The 14,356-nt window shown below is 45.9% G+C and overlaps 1 protein-coding gene across 1 annotated transcript in view; it reads left to right on the forward strand.

Moving 5' to 3' along the window:
- efhd2 (EF-hand domain family, member D2) overlaps nucleotides 1-12,633 on the forward strand; it is a 47,156-nt gene extending 34,523 nt beyond the window's left edge. The window contains exons 2-4 of the mRNA XM_088617420.1: nucleotides 4,388-4,535; nucleotides 6,120-6,254; nucleotides 7,303-12,633. Coding sequence (XP_088473546.1) covers nucleotides 4,388-4,535; nucleotides 6,120-6,254; nucleotides 7,303-7,434 — 415 coding nt within the window. The 3' untranslated portion in view covers nucleotides 7,435-12,633. The remainder of the gene's footprint in view (nucleotides 1-4,387; nucleotides 4,536-6,119; nucleotides 6,255-7,302) is intronic.
- The last annotated feature ends 1,723 nt before the right edge of the window (nucleotides 12,634-14,356 follow it).

Here is a 14,356-nt window from a genome sequence, read left to right on the forward strand (position 1 = left end):
CAACATACACGTCACTCTATTTACAAGCAGGGCTTCCCAGAGGCCTACATCCTGACTAACCAGAAAACCCCAGACTGCTACCATGTATTCAAACCCTATATAACACCTCCACAGGCCAACATGAGAGAGAAACCTGCCTACTAAACTAAACTGAATAGGACCTGTGGTTACTCTTGGTCTCTATAAATCCAGATGCTACAAAGTAAACAGGACCCTATCTCCCTATTCTAAAAATGCATCCTTAACCAGGAGAAGCCATTTTTAACCTAGGTCTTCACTATACAGGAGATCAGAGTTTCCTAAAAACAACAGAAGAGCAAGGTCTCTTAACAAGGTTCAAATGCGTCACTCCAGTCTGGTCTTTGTGGAAGATCTTGACAAGCAGCTCTCGCCCAACGCTTTTTTCTCACTGTGTCCTCCTGTCTTCTCCTGTCTTTGCTGCCCCCTGTCTTTTCTACTTGAGTTCCTGGTCTGGTGATGACACCTTAATCATTTACCCAGGCCTTAATTAACCAAGGTCAACCAGTCATTCCTTTGATCAGTGTATCTCAGGGCTGGTACAACTCAGGTTAACACCCCAGTTCCTTTCTTGCTTTGAAGCTCCCCCAAAACTTTAGATGTTGCTATTACCCAGTGTTAATTATTGTCTCTAGATATTTCAGTAGTCACTCCCAAGACCTGTCACAATATTTTCGAAGCCTAAACTGGGCTGTTTTGATAGTACTGTGTTTTTTGCAGGGCTCAGTCTAAGAGATTTTATAAAAAGCCATCTTATGACTGTTAACACTGCTTGCCGTTATTGTAAATCAACTGTGGAGTATTTACCTTTTTCTTTTCTTAACCTGTGCAGCCGTCTGTTTTGAAATGCCGGTTGATGTCCTTTATGTCGAGCACGTGTTGGCTCAGGCAGGCTGTGTAGTTGCAGAGAATGGAGAAAGTGAGCAGGCAGCATAGCCTGCCCGTAAATTTAGAACAGTAATTTACCATCAGATGGGGTTGTGCCCCTTCAGTTTATGAGATCTGAAATGTTGAAAAGCACCTTACCGTGTTGCACATGAGCTTCTGTAATAACTGTAAATAACTGTGTATTTCTGAGATCATTTCAAGTGAAGAAAGCTATTGCAAAAAACAGCATTCTGCACAGATGCCAGGCTGGTCTGTAGCCAGACTGCTGAATTTAAAAGGTTCTTCTGCTGCTTAAATTCCTTGTGTTGTGTAGAAAAATGTATTGAGGGTTTAGTAGAGTCTTGTTCTGTGCACTGGTCTCTGTGAAACCAGAAACAGGCTCAAAACCTGTTACTTGGCTCATAGCAGTACAGTGGCGCCCTGCCTGTCCTCCTTCACAGCTTCAGCTGGATTATGTGAGTGTTTTAGGAAAAACAGCCACAATAACAGTGAGCAGGTTCACCTTGATCAGAGTGAATCTGAGTTGGCCTCTACAGAAGATAGAAGCCATGGCCACAAACCACATTCTGGTAGAGAAAGAACCCAAGTCTTCCCTACAGTGTTTCATGGGTGCGAGGTGATAGTTTCAAAATGTCACAGCACGTGGATACGTTTCTGCAAGGGTGTGAGGTGGCATCACAGATCAGGGGCTTGCAAGGAATCAGCTGCATGGCAGACGGGCGTATTTCAGGCATTGCGAACTGCAGGCTGTTTTAAAAGTTAAAGAAGCAGCAGAACACTACAGTTTGTATGCGTTTACACCACACCCCCAAAAAACAGAAAAGCTGGACACGTGTGGCTGGTGTTGGTTTATAAAAAGAGCCCGCAGCAGGTAAAATGCACTAACCCAGCTCGTTAGAACAATGGAAAAGGTCACAACAAACAAGAGCAGAATAGAAAGAGTATTTCTATTGACATATTGATCCAAGGGTACCATCATGCTGTTTCTGGATGGATCCCAGTGATTTCTTGCCCTTGTTTAATCAAAATAATAGAATTCTAATTCTCGAATTCATATTCACAGCCTTTTCTCTGTGCTGTATTTAATCCTTGGATTCTGCTTGCTATTAATGTAGCAACACCTTTTAGTTTGTCTCAGTAAGGAGTTCCTCTTTTTACTGTAGGCTGCACTGCTGTGGTTTGTATGGATGCTGCCATACTTTTAAGTGTAATGGATGATGATTTCTTTCTTTAGGTTTTGTCTTTAATGCGTTATTTGAGAAATGGCGGAATTTTGCTTCTTCGTTCATTGGTCTGTTAAAACGTTTGGCACAGTTTGACTATCTTTAACTAACTGTTGCTTAAACAAATGCTATGAGCTGTTCTGTTTGTTCTTACAGCGGTGGTTTGATGCACAGCTGTCTTCCCAGGACTTTGAAGTGAGGGTTCATAGGTGTAAACCGCGGATTTTAATTGTTCTAATTGTGGACACGATGAGACCTGTGCTTAGGGAATATCCTGCCCTTGAGCACCCCTGCTGCCAGATGAAATTGCTGAGGTCATTTCCACATTATCCAGTCAGTACAAAAAAATGCAAAAGCTGGCGAGATCGTGAACATGTTATTTATAATCTCTCCTGTGTCAGCACAATTTAAATCAAAGTCCAGTTTTAGTTTTCCGTTACTACTTTAAAAAAAAGACCTCAGTCTCTCACCTTCTCATGAGTTTCTTAGTAAAATTCTGTGCGTACTGTATGAAGCAGGCTTGCCAGTCATGCCTGAATGCAGGTCTAAGTGCAGAACCGTTTCCTTGTACAGCATGGACTTCAAGATGGCTGACGTCAACACAGAGGGCAGCAGCAGAGGTGTCTCGGGCAGCACAATTAGATGGGTTGTTATTCTTTGGCATGGCTCAGTGACTGTGTTTGTTTAGCTTTGTCATTTGAATTTGGAACAGTGAAGCCTCAGGCCAGTTCCCAGTTCAGTTTTCAAGGCAGCAGATCACTGTATAACCAGCGTTTTATGCTTATAAAGAATGGCCATCTGATGTTTTATCTGTTGACTCCTGCGATTGTATTATGACTTTTGTCTTAATGATGGGAGTGGAGGGTGATCGCCGTTACCCATGTGACAAATGAACTGGTGCAGCAGCAGTTTGGATCCCAGTGTACTTCCTGGCGTTGAGCACTAAGAAGACTGCGTTTATTTTCCAGCACAGACGTGTGAAACTAATTAGATGGGACCAAAAAGAACCGCGTGTAAGAAGATCTGAACTGAAGTACCAGAAACCTGCTGATTGATCTGCAGCTCGTGTTAGGGCCTTAAGGGAACATGCCATTTGTAGAAAATATCGCTCTTGTAGGTTAATGAAATAAAAGCAGAGAACTGCAACAGTTAAAATCTCAGGGTCTTAGTCGCTTGAATTTAAATCGATTAACATTGTATTCCCAGTTCTGGCAACTGCTTATAAGTTCCTCTGCGCCCAGCGTGCTGTGTGCTTTTGACTCTTTAGTGCCTTCAGTTGTATCGTAATGGGCAGGAAAAAAGAGCAGGCTGCTGTCCTGCCTAATTACAGAACCCATGAATCACCCGTTCCAATCCTCAGAGGTGGTTTCTGCTGCGCTACAAAGTGAGCTGACTGTCTTGGAGCTTCTCATGGGGAGAAGTGATAGATTTGGCACTGCGAGGCTGGAAAGGTCAGACGTAACACTTAAACAGTCACCATTAATTGTCTGAAGCGATAAATCACGACTCGTGTTGGGAGACTTTCAGGAAGCAAATAGTTTGCAGCTCTGTGGTTAGAAATGACATCTAGTCATTGAAGCGTGATTCTGTGTGTGAAGGCTTTTGTGTAGCAGATGGACTGACTTCACACAAACTGTGTCGGTTCATATCGGGGACTTCAGGGAACAGCTGCTTGAGAAGCCAAGGGCTGTTCCATATCACCGGTCACCAGCTGAGATGCGGAGAGACAGTTGGACCTGTCTGGGAGAATGGGAAGAATTCCAGTGGTTTTAATCTCCGCAAGGAAAAGTTTGTACCACCCATGTACTCCTCTGTCTCCGAGACTCGTTCTGTCTGTCTGTCGGACGCATTAATGAATTGGTTTCAGGCTTCACGACTTTAGTTGATCATTCTCGGTAACTTATCATGCCTGAACAGGATAGTCAGAGAAGTGTCTCCGTGTTTGCTTCATAAATGCTTCCGATCCCCGACTGCCGCTCCGAACTGCAAGTGAGGATTGATCCTGAGCGTTGAGGCCTACGGACAATTACGGGGCTTCTGTAATTCCTCAAAAGAGCACAGCGAGAATCGCCCTTGCAGACTCCCCCCAGAAAAAGCCCACTCGCTTGATGCAGAACATATGAACTCAATGCACTACTGATTGACTTTGTTTGTAATTATTAAATTGTATTGTGCCACCTTTTTTGCCAATGGAGTTGCTGTCAATAAATTCGGGGAATCTTTTCCATCTCACGCCCGCCTGCCTGTGTTTCCCCCAGGTATGATGCGGGGAAGGATGGCTTCATCGACCTGATGGAGCTGAAGCTGATGATGGAGAAGCTGGGGGCTCCTCAGACCCACCTGGGCCTGAAGAACATGATCAAGGAGGTGGACGAGGACTTTGACGGCAAGCTGAGTTTTCGGGAGGTGAGTGGTCCTGCAGCTGTGGAGACAGGGCAGCCGGTTTAGTTCTGAGAGAGCTTTGGTCGTGTGACTGCTTCAGGGTATCAGTCAAGCTTCTCCGGGCTGCTGGAGCTGGGAAGACCTTTGGAGGAGATTGAAATTTCTCACATTCAGTCCCAGAATTCTCCAGGCTTGCTTCTGTACCACAGACGTATTGGCTAATTTCTAACCCGTAAGTTGACATGGTTCATTAATGAGTGATGCACCTCACCAGTTCGTCCTCTGCATCTTATTTTCTTTCTTGGACTTATCAATAAAGAAAATGCTCAAAATGGAGGAAAGTGTAAAGACTATATTAATTAAGAATAATATTGCCTATTTCCACAAACATTGCCACCACAAAAGATTGCAGAGGTAACCTTTGTAAAACGGTTTTTCCAATTCTAGGCATAGGTCATCCTCGTTTGGGTCGCTGACTTGATGTTTTTGGAATGTCCTGAGAAAAGAAGATGGCAGTAGAGTTACTGAAAACTACAGCACCTTTTTTAACAGAAGAGCAGAACTATCTGCAGACCTGGTGCTTTGAAGCCAGTTCTCAAGGAAATCCAAGCCTTCCTTGTCTAGATACATAGCCCCCCCTTGTGGGCAAAGTATGTCTTTCAGCTCAGAGCTACATGAGCGTTGCCTCAGTCTAGAAGCCAGTGTTTGTTAATTAATAATAATTGCTTACACTTATATAGCGCTTTTCTGGACACTCCACTCAAAGCGCTTTACAGGAAATGGGGATCCCCTCCACCACCACCAGTGTGCAGCCCCACCTGGATGATGCGACAGCAGCCATAGTGCGCCAGAACGCTCCCTACACACCAGCTCTCAGTGGGGAGGAGAGCAGAGTAATAGTCAATTCATAGAGGAGCCATTTATGTTAGGAGATGTGTTCATTGTTTTAGTTTGTGTTCCCTTCGGTGCATACTGCTGAGCACACTGCCCCAGCTTTTGTACGAAATAACCACACTCTCTCCTGATGTGATATTGATGATCATTTCTTTTCTGCAGCAAATCTCATGGTTTGCGGTGTTTCTAGGGCTCTGGTTGTCTCGCCTTATTGAGAGGATTAAGATCAGATCACTTTATTGGCCATATACAATTTTTTGCATTAGGAATTTGTCTTTCGCATACCCCAGCTTGCTCTCCACGAGACACACAGGGAGAGAAGCTGGGGGTCAGAGAACAGGGTCAGCCATTTATACGGCGCCCCTGGAGCAGCTGGGGTTAAGGGCCTTGCTCAGGGGCCCAACGGAGTAGGATTCCTCTGCCGGCTGCGGGATACGAACCGGCAACCTTCAGCCACAGGCACAGATCCTTAGCCACACTTTACTAGTGAAGCCAATGCAGACTAAAGCTTATACATTTTAAGACTTCGTCTCCTGGTTTGCAGGGGCATAAAACCGTTTTCACAAGAAACCAGCTTCTAGTGGGAGGTGTTATCCCATTTATTCTGTCCGGGAGCTGGGGCTGTGAGAGTTACCTGCAGGACTGTTTGGGCTCCACCTCTCTCTTGCCCTGGCCTTCTGTCTCAACCCCCCCCCCTCCCCTCTGTCTCTGCAGTTCCTGCTAATTTTCCGAAAGGCAGCAGCAGGAGAGCTGGCGGAGGACAGCGGTCTGCACGTCTTGGCACGCCTGTCCGAGATCGATGTGTCCACAGAGGGGGTGAAGGGAGCCAAAACCTTCTTTGAGGCCAAGGTACGCCAGCGAGGTCCCCACAAGGATGGGCAAATCCTCGCATATCCCGTCTCGCTTGTGTTTCTGGATTTCTTGTCATCTCGGGCCTTAATGACTTCCTCATTAATGACTTCGACCATCCTTTCGTTTTCTGGTTGCTTTATCCAATTCCAATTGGGACACGGGGCAGCTGGAGCCTATCCCAGCCAGCAACGGGCACAAGGCAGGGTACACCCTGGACAGGACGCCAGTCCATTGCAGGGCACTCACAGACACAAACTCTCACACCTAGGGCATGTCTTCCCAGAAGCCAATAAAACTACAGGCATGTCCTTCGACTGAGGGAGGAAACTGGAGCACCCAGAGCTCTCCCCATGTGAACTAAGGGAGAACATGCAAACTCCACACAGACAGCACCCTGGGTCCAGAATCGACCGCAGGGCCCCACAGCTGTGAGGTGGTAATGCTAACCACTGTTCCGCCTTAAAAACTTAATTGAACCGTTTTTCTGAGGTCATAAAGGGTGCTAATTAGTTAATTAGAAGTGCTTACTGTCTCGGTTAATCTCACAGCTCAAAAATTAAGTTAATGAGAGGGAGACTTAATCGTTGCAGATGTTGCCACTTGAACCCATGTTGAGTCTTGTTTACCCAGACAGCAAAGTCATGCTGATCCACAATGCCTGGTCCCTAAATTTTGTTTCCATTTAACAGATGATAATTATTCTAATACTTTGTGGTTAAATGTTGGAGGCTTGAGAATCCTGAAGCTCCTTCACAAACGAGCTGTGGTTCAGCGCTCTCGAACATCAATGATGCGAACGTTGCAGTTGCTGAGTGAAGACGCAGCCCTTTCTCGTGAGCCAGTGCGACAGTGTTTGTTGAATGTTTCATGTGGCTGAACGATGGAAGCTGGTCCGAAGAGGACTGAAATATTTAGTCCAACCTGCCTTCGGCTTAAACAACTCCAGCCTCAAAGCGTGGTGCGATGCGTCGTTCCAGCAGGAGACTGACTCTTCTGTTTTCTTTCTCCTCTTCACTGTCTCACTCTCCCCCCCTCGCTCCCGCAGGTCCAGGCCATCAACGAGTCGAACCGGTTCGAGGCGGAGATCCGCCAGGAGCAGGAGGAGAAGAAGAAGCAGGCCGAGGAGAAGAAGCAGCGGCAGGCGGCCTTCAAGGAGCTGCAGTCCGCTTTCAAGTGACCCTCCTGCGCCACCCCACCCCCCCCCGCCTCGCTCCGCCCGCGCGTCCGTCTGCGTCCGTGTCTTCTCCCCCCTTCAAAAAGAAAGTCTAGGATTTAAAACCGATAATCTGGCCGGGGTCCAGAGAGGTCCATTCCTGAGAGCCTGTGGGACTGTACAGGCCTGTTCAGGGCGAAAGTCCGAGAAAATAGCTCAGATACCAAATCTGTCTCTGCTGTGTCCCAGATCCTGCCCACAGGCTTTTAACCCAGCTAAACGTCAGTAGTTAATTTCTCCATTTTATTTCATGTCGCATGAAAATATTAGAGAGGCTCAAAAAAATGATAAACTGCGGCACTTTTGAGCCAGGGTTTAAAACTTATCAAATGTGGCACTTAACGATCCTTGAGCGTATTAATGTTTCAGCAGTCCTTGATGTGAAAGTAAGCTAGATTGCCAACCCGACGATGCCATTTAAATGAATGATGACGGTGTCCATCTATCTCCTCATTTCCATTTCTGAGTCTTGACTACCGTTATCTCATAATTGGGCCACAACTTGCAAAGATTGAAGAATGTCCGTCTGCTCCAAGGTTGAAGCTGTGGGGGAAAAGAAACAACCCAGTGTATTTGAACATGCGGAGGACTTGTGGTTTTTGTTATAATCCCTTCAGTCTAAGACTCCCAGGCTTGAGCCCTCGATGAGCATGGGGATTTCTAGTCTTCAGTTCACAGGAGCTCTCGTTAGCTTAATTAGGTACCTTGTATGTGCAGCAGTGTGGAGCAGTGAGTCCGCAGTTCAGAACTCAGGCTGGACACTGCTGTAAGAAGGTACTTCACTCAGATCACTCCAGTACATGGTGTGCACATTCGTTTCTGTGTATTGGATTATTGTAAATGACAATTTTATTATGAATTGACCGCGTCCTTCAAATGAAATTGCATGTGGTCGTAAGGAAAAAGAAATGCTCTAGGTGAACAAAGAGAGCAACTCTAGTGATCTGCAAGACGAGGGATCCCCTTGGCTCAGACATCTGGACCCCGAAAGCGCCCTGCGGGGTCACTGTGTCATTCAGGCCTGCTCTGAATGGAACTGCTTTCAGACCTGCACACTGTTTGTCAAGTCATGTACTGCGCACGCAGCAAGCGCTTTGCTGAACAGCAGCCTGGTGCAAAAGCAACAAAACTACACACGACAGCCTCTTTGAGCACAACTGCTGCTGTGAAAGGAAATTGCATCAGTGCACATACGTGCAGACACATGGTGAAAAACAAATGCAAAAGCTTCTAGTGAATGGTAAAATGCCTAAAAAATTGTTTATATTTTTAAATGTGTGGGGAGGGTTGGGGGTTAATATTGCATGTGTGGTGGTGGTGGTGATTTTCCGTTTCCTAAAGTGGTGGTGGCGACTGGGGGTGGGTGGGCAATGTGTTGTTCTGCATGGTCACTGTGAGGTCATGACAATCCTGCTTTGGATCTGATCTGAACCCAGCCTGGACTCCAGCACTGAGCCATCCACCAGCCACCTCGTCCCCTCCTGTTAACAGATCATCTCTCTTGCCTTAATTCCAGCTCCTCTCTTTTCCCCGCAAAGTATTTGAACATTTTGCAGGACATTTGAACTTGAACTTGAACTTTATTGCCATATGTAACCGGTACTGGTACAGTACCGGTTACATATGGCAATAAAGCATTTCTAACCTGCTGCAGTATTGAACCAGGCTCGCTGGTCTTGAGGACTTTTCTGCCAGGTTAACACTGACCCTGCCTTGTGTGAACCATGCCTGTCACGTCTGCAGTAGATTCCCAGCCATGTCCGAGCCAGCGGTGGCCCCGTTATTAAGAAGCAACGACCCAGCCAGCGCGCCCAGCAGTGGCTGTGACTTGGGGAAGTCCGATTTAAAATGATTCCACAACGAAAACCAAGGGAATCCAGATGGAATGCCGCCCAAGCTACCGACAGAGGAGTTCAGACTCTGATGGGTCGACACTTACCTTCCCGTTGTGCTCCGGGTTCGAGCCTGACCGGGGAGGGAGGTGGAGGAGGGAAGCCCAGCAGCATCCCCGCGTATTAAAACCTTCGCTGGCCTGGCAGTCGCTATTCCTGCCTTCCCGAGAAAGTGGGCTGGAGCTCTTCTTTTGCAAGTCAGGGCTGCTCAGTAAAAACCGCCCCCGCCGTCACTCGTACCAAAAAGTTTCCAGATGGTGGGACAGACGAGGGGCCAGCCCAGCTCTGGGTTGCTGGGGAGACCTGGAAGACGAGGTGGCTGATGGGTAAATCCATGAACGGATCCAGCGGCTGTGGTCCTGGAGCTCCTAATTCAGTGCTTCCGGGTCTGTTCTTGTGATGTGACTGTGCAATATCTGTGGGGCAGGGGGTGGGCAGGGGAGGGAGGGGGGACAGCCGCATTCAGTATACTGCATGAGCCTTGTGCGTGACCGGCCAGCAGCTGGTGTCCGGTGCTTTTTAATTCCTGCGTTTAGCTCGGCAGCTGACGCGCTTTCAAATTCATAAGAGGGGGGAATTCTCAGCCAGGCTGAGAACTGCGGTACATATCAGAGCGATCTCTTCACTGTTCCTCTAGTGTGGTGGAGGTTATTCCTGGCCAGCTTCAGGTGTCCTTGAACAAGTCTGTGCTTAATGACCTCGATGATGGCTTTTATACGTTCCTCCTCTCGTTGCGAGCCCTGTCGGATCTCTGTATGCTTTTTTCATCCCACTTCCGGGCAGGAGACCGATCTGTAGTTTGAGGTCTTGGGTGCATCGGTAAGAAATGGGCCGTGATAATGAAAGGAGCAACAACAGTATCTTTCTACAGCCTAGAGAGCAGATGCTGCCGTTTCAAAAGTCCTTAACCTGTGTGTTTCCCACTTAGTGTACTTAGTTAATCCTACAGGCTTGTGTGATGTTCCTCTTAATTAAGCTCTGCCTCTTGAAATAAAAGTGCAGTTTAGTTTGACATATATTTATTTATTCTGCATAGTTGCTAATGAGTAGGTCATAGTGTGGTAGCAACTAAAGGGAGGTTTTCTTTAGTGTGTCGTTATCCTGATTTAAGAGTGATTAAGAACATCACCACAGTTCCAGTCTGGAGTCTGTACTCCCTGAGTTCCACGATACCAGAGCATTTGCAAGCAAATTAGCAAAACCAGAATGTGCAAGGGGTCTGAAGACTGTTCAAAAGTGGGATCAAAACAGTTGGACATTGCCATCAAGGTCTGATTTCCTACAGTAGAAGGGCAGTCGTGTGTAGGAAACAGTGAACAAGACCTGGACAGAACGAAAGAAGTGAGATTGCAATCGCAATGGTTTTTCCTTTTTGTGGTCTCGTAAAGAAATTCTTGTTTTAAACTGTTGTTTTTTTAAGAAGTAGACTGAAATAAAGAATATTTATTTTATAACATTTTAGGTCCTTTAATTCCTTTTGAAAACTGGAGGATCGTTTAACAGCCGTCGGAGTCATTAGTGCTTCCCGCCCATGATGGGATAGAGCTGGGACGAGTGGCTTTGAGACCAGTTTAAAAATGATAACCAACCATCTGGCTTCACACTGTGGCTCAGCAGACCTGAATTGTGGTGTAAATATATAAGAAATATTTTTTCATTAAAAATAAAAGGGTTTTAGTTTTGTATGGTGACAGATTCCATGTAACGCAAAACATTCCGAAATGTATTCCAAAGGGCAGTTGTCCACAAGCTGTTCTTTTCTCCCGGAGTTCTTAATGAAATCTTGCATTGCACGGTCCGCATCTTGCAATCTGGACTGGCTCCCTGACTGAAACGATTCCATAACTATTCAAGGACTGGGCAGCTAGCTTGTGGACACAGGCTGTATCTTGGATTGAGCCGGACCCATTCACCCATGTGAGAGGAGCAAAGTGCGTAGTGGCCTCAATACCAGCCTCTTCAATAATCCAATTTAGCTAAAAACGAACAATATAGTAATCTTGTGAACTTGTTAGGGCTGGTTCAATTAGTCCAGGCACCTGGGGTCCAGGCTCAGTCTGAGACACAGCCGCTGCTGAAAGACAATTAACGCAACACCTACATACCTTCATTTCCATTGAGGAGTGCTCGTCTTGTTGAGTTATTGGGTCTGTTATTTGTGGGGAAAATGGTGCCAAATAGTGAAGGGGGTCTCCGTTCTGTTGAGTTCGTGGGTGACCAGCCCTGATCCTGGACGAGGAACAACCCACCAAGGCTTTAAGCTCTCGATTTCTAGAGATTCGAACATGTGTGGAATACTGGGAAGTGTAGTAAATGCACTGCCTCATTTAAGCCAGACATTGTTCTTGCCAGCTGCTGAGTTGAAATGTTCATTTCCAGTGAATCTTTCAGCTACTGTAGATGAACCGAATCAGCTGCTTAGCTGATCAAAACAAAATGAGCTAGCTGTGTTTAGAGATGGATGATTTAAAGTCGAACCTGCTGGATTGAATCTTTCCAGTACCAGGGCCGGTCACCCCTAGTTAAGCTTTAACATGTCAGGAAACAAAATAACTTTGGAAACAGAGCAGGGCAAGGGTAAGGAGACCGATAAAAATTGGGTAAGAGTTACAGACAGTCTGCCTAGAATAGGAGTCTTAAGAAGCCTAATAGACGACAGAATATTTGAGTCTTCCCTAAAGGGAAAATGGGGAATGCTCTATAATCCATGTCCAGAGTATGCAATGAAATTCCTGCCTCATTTTCCCTGTGTTAATCTTCGGAAAGCCATCTCTCAGGTGCAGCTTACAGAAACAGTAGCAGACGCTCACTGTGTCCGGCTCATTTATCCTGTCAGTCAAGACAAAGTTCCAAACTAGTACAGAGTTGTGTCAGAAGGTCTCCTGGCTCCTTTCTGCCACAGCTCTGTCCATCCTTGAGATACAGAAAGGCTCTTTTCTCTTGCTTGAACCTGTAGCTCTTAGTTGATGAAAGAATACTCTTTAAGAAAGCACCCCTGTAGACAGCTGTTTGGCCCAATTTCCCTCTACAGTGTTTTGTCTTTTAAAAGACATTCCTTTCTTCTCTGTCGTGGTCTACATTGTCACGTGTGGTTTTGCACCAGCTGTGTCAAAGTTTATATTTTATATGGTGGAACATCTTGTGGGCTTATTTTTTTTAAAAGTCAATATTAAAAATAAATGGCTACTTAATACAAATTTATTTTTGATTTTCTTACTAAAATGTATAATTATTCTTGTGGCAATAAATAAAAATCAACTATAATTTGAAATGTGATTTTTCTTCCTTTTTTGGGGAAGGGGTATGGGTATTTTGCCCACAGAATTCAGTAAGCACGTTTTATATTGAATATTTTGCATGATTTTGATATAGCGTTGGAATATGGCTGTTAAGAACGGACACTTATAAACTTCACTGACATGTTTTAGACCCTAAATGAAAAAAAAACGGCCATACAGTCCACTCATCCATTTTCAAAAATAGAGCCTACCTCAGCAAGCAATGGGCACAGGTCTGGACAGAACACAAGTCCATCGCAGGGCAGACACACAATTACAAAGACACACTCACACCAATTTTCGCCAATTTTCCCAGAAACCAGTTAACCCACCAGCACATCTTTGGAGAGAACTTGCACAAACTCTGGAAGAGCATACAAACTCCATGCACATAGCACTCTGGGAATTGAGCCCAGGGCCCCAGCACTGCAAGGCAGCAATGCTGCCCTCCAAGCGATCAGTCACTGATACTTTGCCTTCACTTCTCACATTAAGTTGAGTCAATACAGATCAAGAACAGGAGTTCAGCACTTGGTTTGGAATACACTTGAACATGCTTGATGGTGTGTTTTTATGAATGGGGAACATTTTGCATGTGTATACACGTCTGATAGAAAACACAGGGATGTAATCAAAGGAAAGCACTTCTGATCTAGAGTTGTGGTGGGCAGGCCGATTAAGCCCAGGAGCTGTTGTACGATCAATGCATCAGAACACTCACCACACATCAGCTCTCAAGGGGGGAGGAGAACAGAGTGATGAAGCCAGTTCAAAGATGGGGATTAGGAGGCCATGACTGGTAAGGGCCAATTGGAAATTTGGTCTGGACGACGGGGTTACACCCCTACTCTTTTTGAGAAACACCCTGGGATTTTTAATGACCACAGAGAGTCAGGACCTCGGTTTTATGTCTCATCCAAAGGACATTTGTACAGTTTAGAGTAAAAAAGGACAGTTCCTGAAATGGGATAATGATTCCTTACACTTACATAGTGCTATTAATTACTCTTTGAAGCTAATTTTCAGGGTGTATAAAGAACACTGATCAAAGTCCAACAGTAACTAATTACATTAATAATAATTGCTTACACTTATATAGCTCTTTTCTGGATATTCCACTCAAAGCACTTTACAGGTAATGGGGATCCTCTCCGTCACCACCAGTGTGTAGCCCCCACCTTAATGATGTGACGTCAGCCAGAGTGCGCCAGAACGCTCCCCACACATCAGCTCTCAGTGGGGAGAAGAACAGAGTAATGAAGCCAGTTCAGAGATGGGGATTATTAGGTGGCCATGATTGGTAAGGGCCAATAGGAAATTTGGACAGGACACCGGGGTAACACCCCTACTCTTTTAAAGAAACACCCTGGGATTTTTAATGATCTCATAGAGTCAGGACCTCAGTTTTACATCTCATCTGAAGGACGGCGCCTTTTTACAGTATAGTGACCCCATCACTATGCTGGGGCATTAGGTCTCCCATCCAGGCTCATGCCTGCTGGGTGATATGCTGCTGGCTCACAAGATCTCTGCAACCAGTCCTTAGGAGAGCACCCTGGAGCAGCCAAGGATCAGCAACATTTCCAGGTAGTTCGAGATAGGAATTCCCAGGACATGCCACTTGCCAGAATCACTTTTCCAGACAGGACCCGCAGCCGGCGTCTCCTTGAAGGGCGGGTGCTAGTGAGGCGGAACGCATTGCGTGAGCACGAGTTG

This window comes from Lepisosteus platostomus, chromosome 23, assembly GCF_059453375.1.
Source record: "Lepisosteus platostomus isolate fLepPlt1 chromosome 23, fLepPlt1.hap1, whole genome shotgun sequence".
In the NCBI taxonomy this organism is placed as follows: domain Eukaryota; kingdom Metazoa; phylum Chordata; class Actinopteri; order Semionotiformes; family Lepisosteidae; genus Lepisosteus; species Lepisosteus platostomus.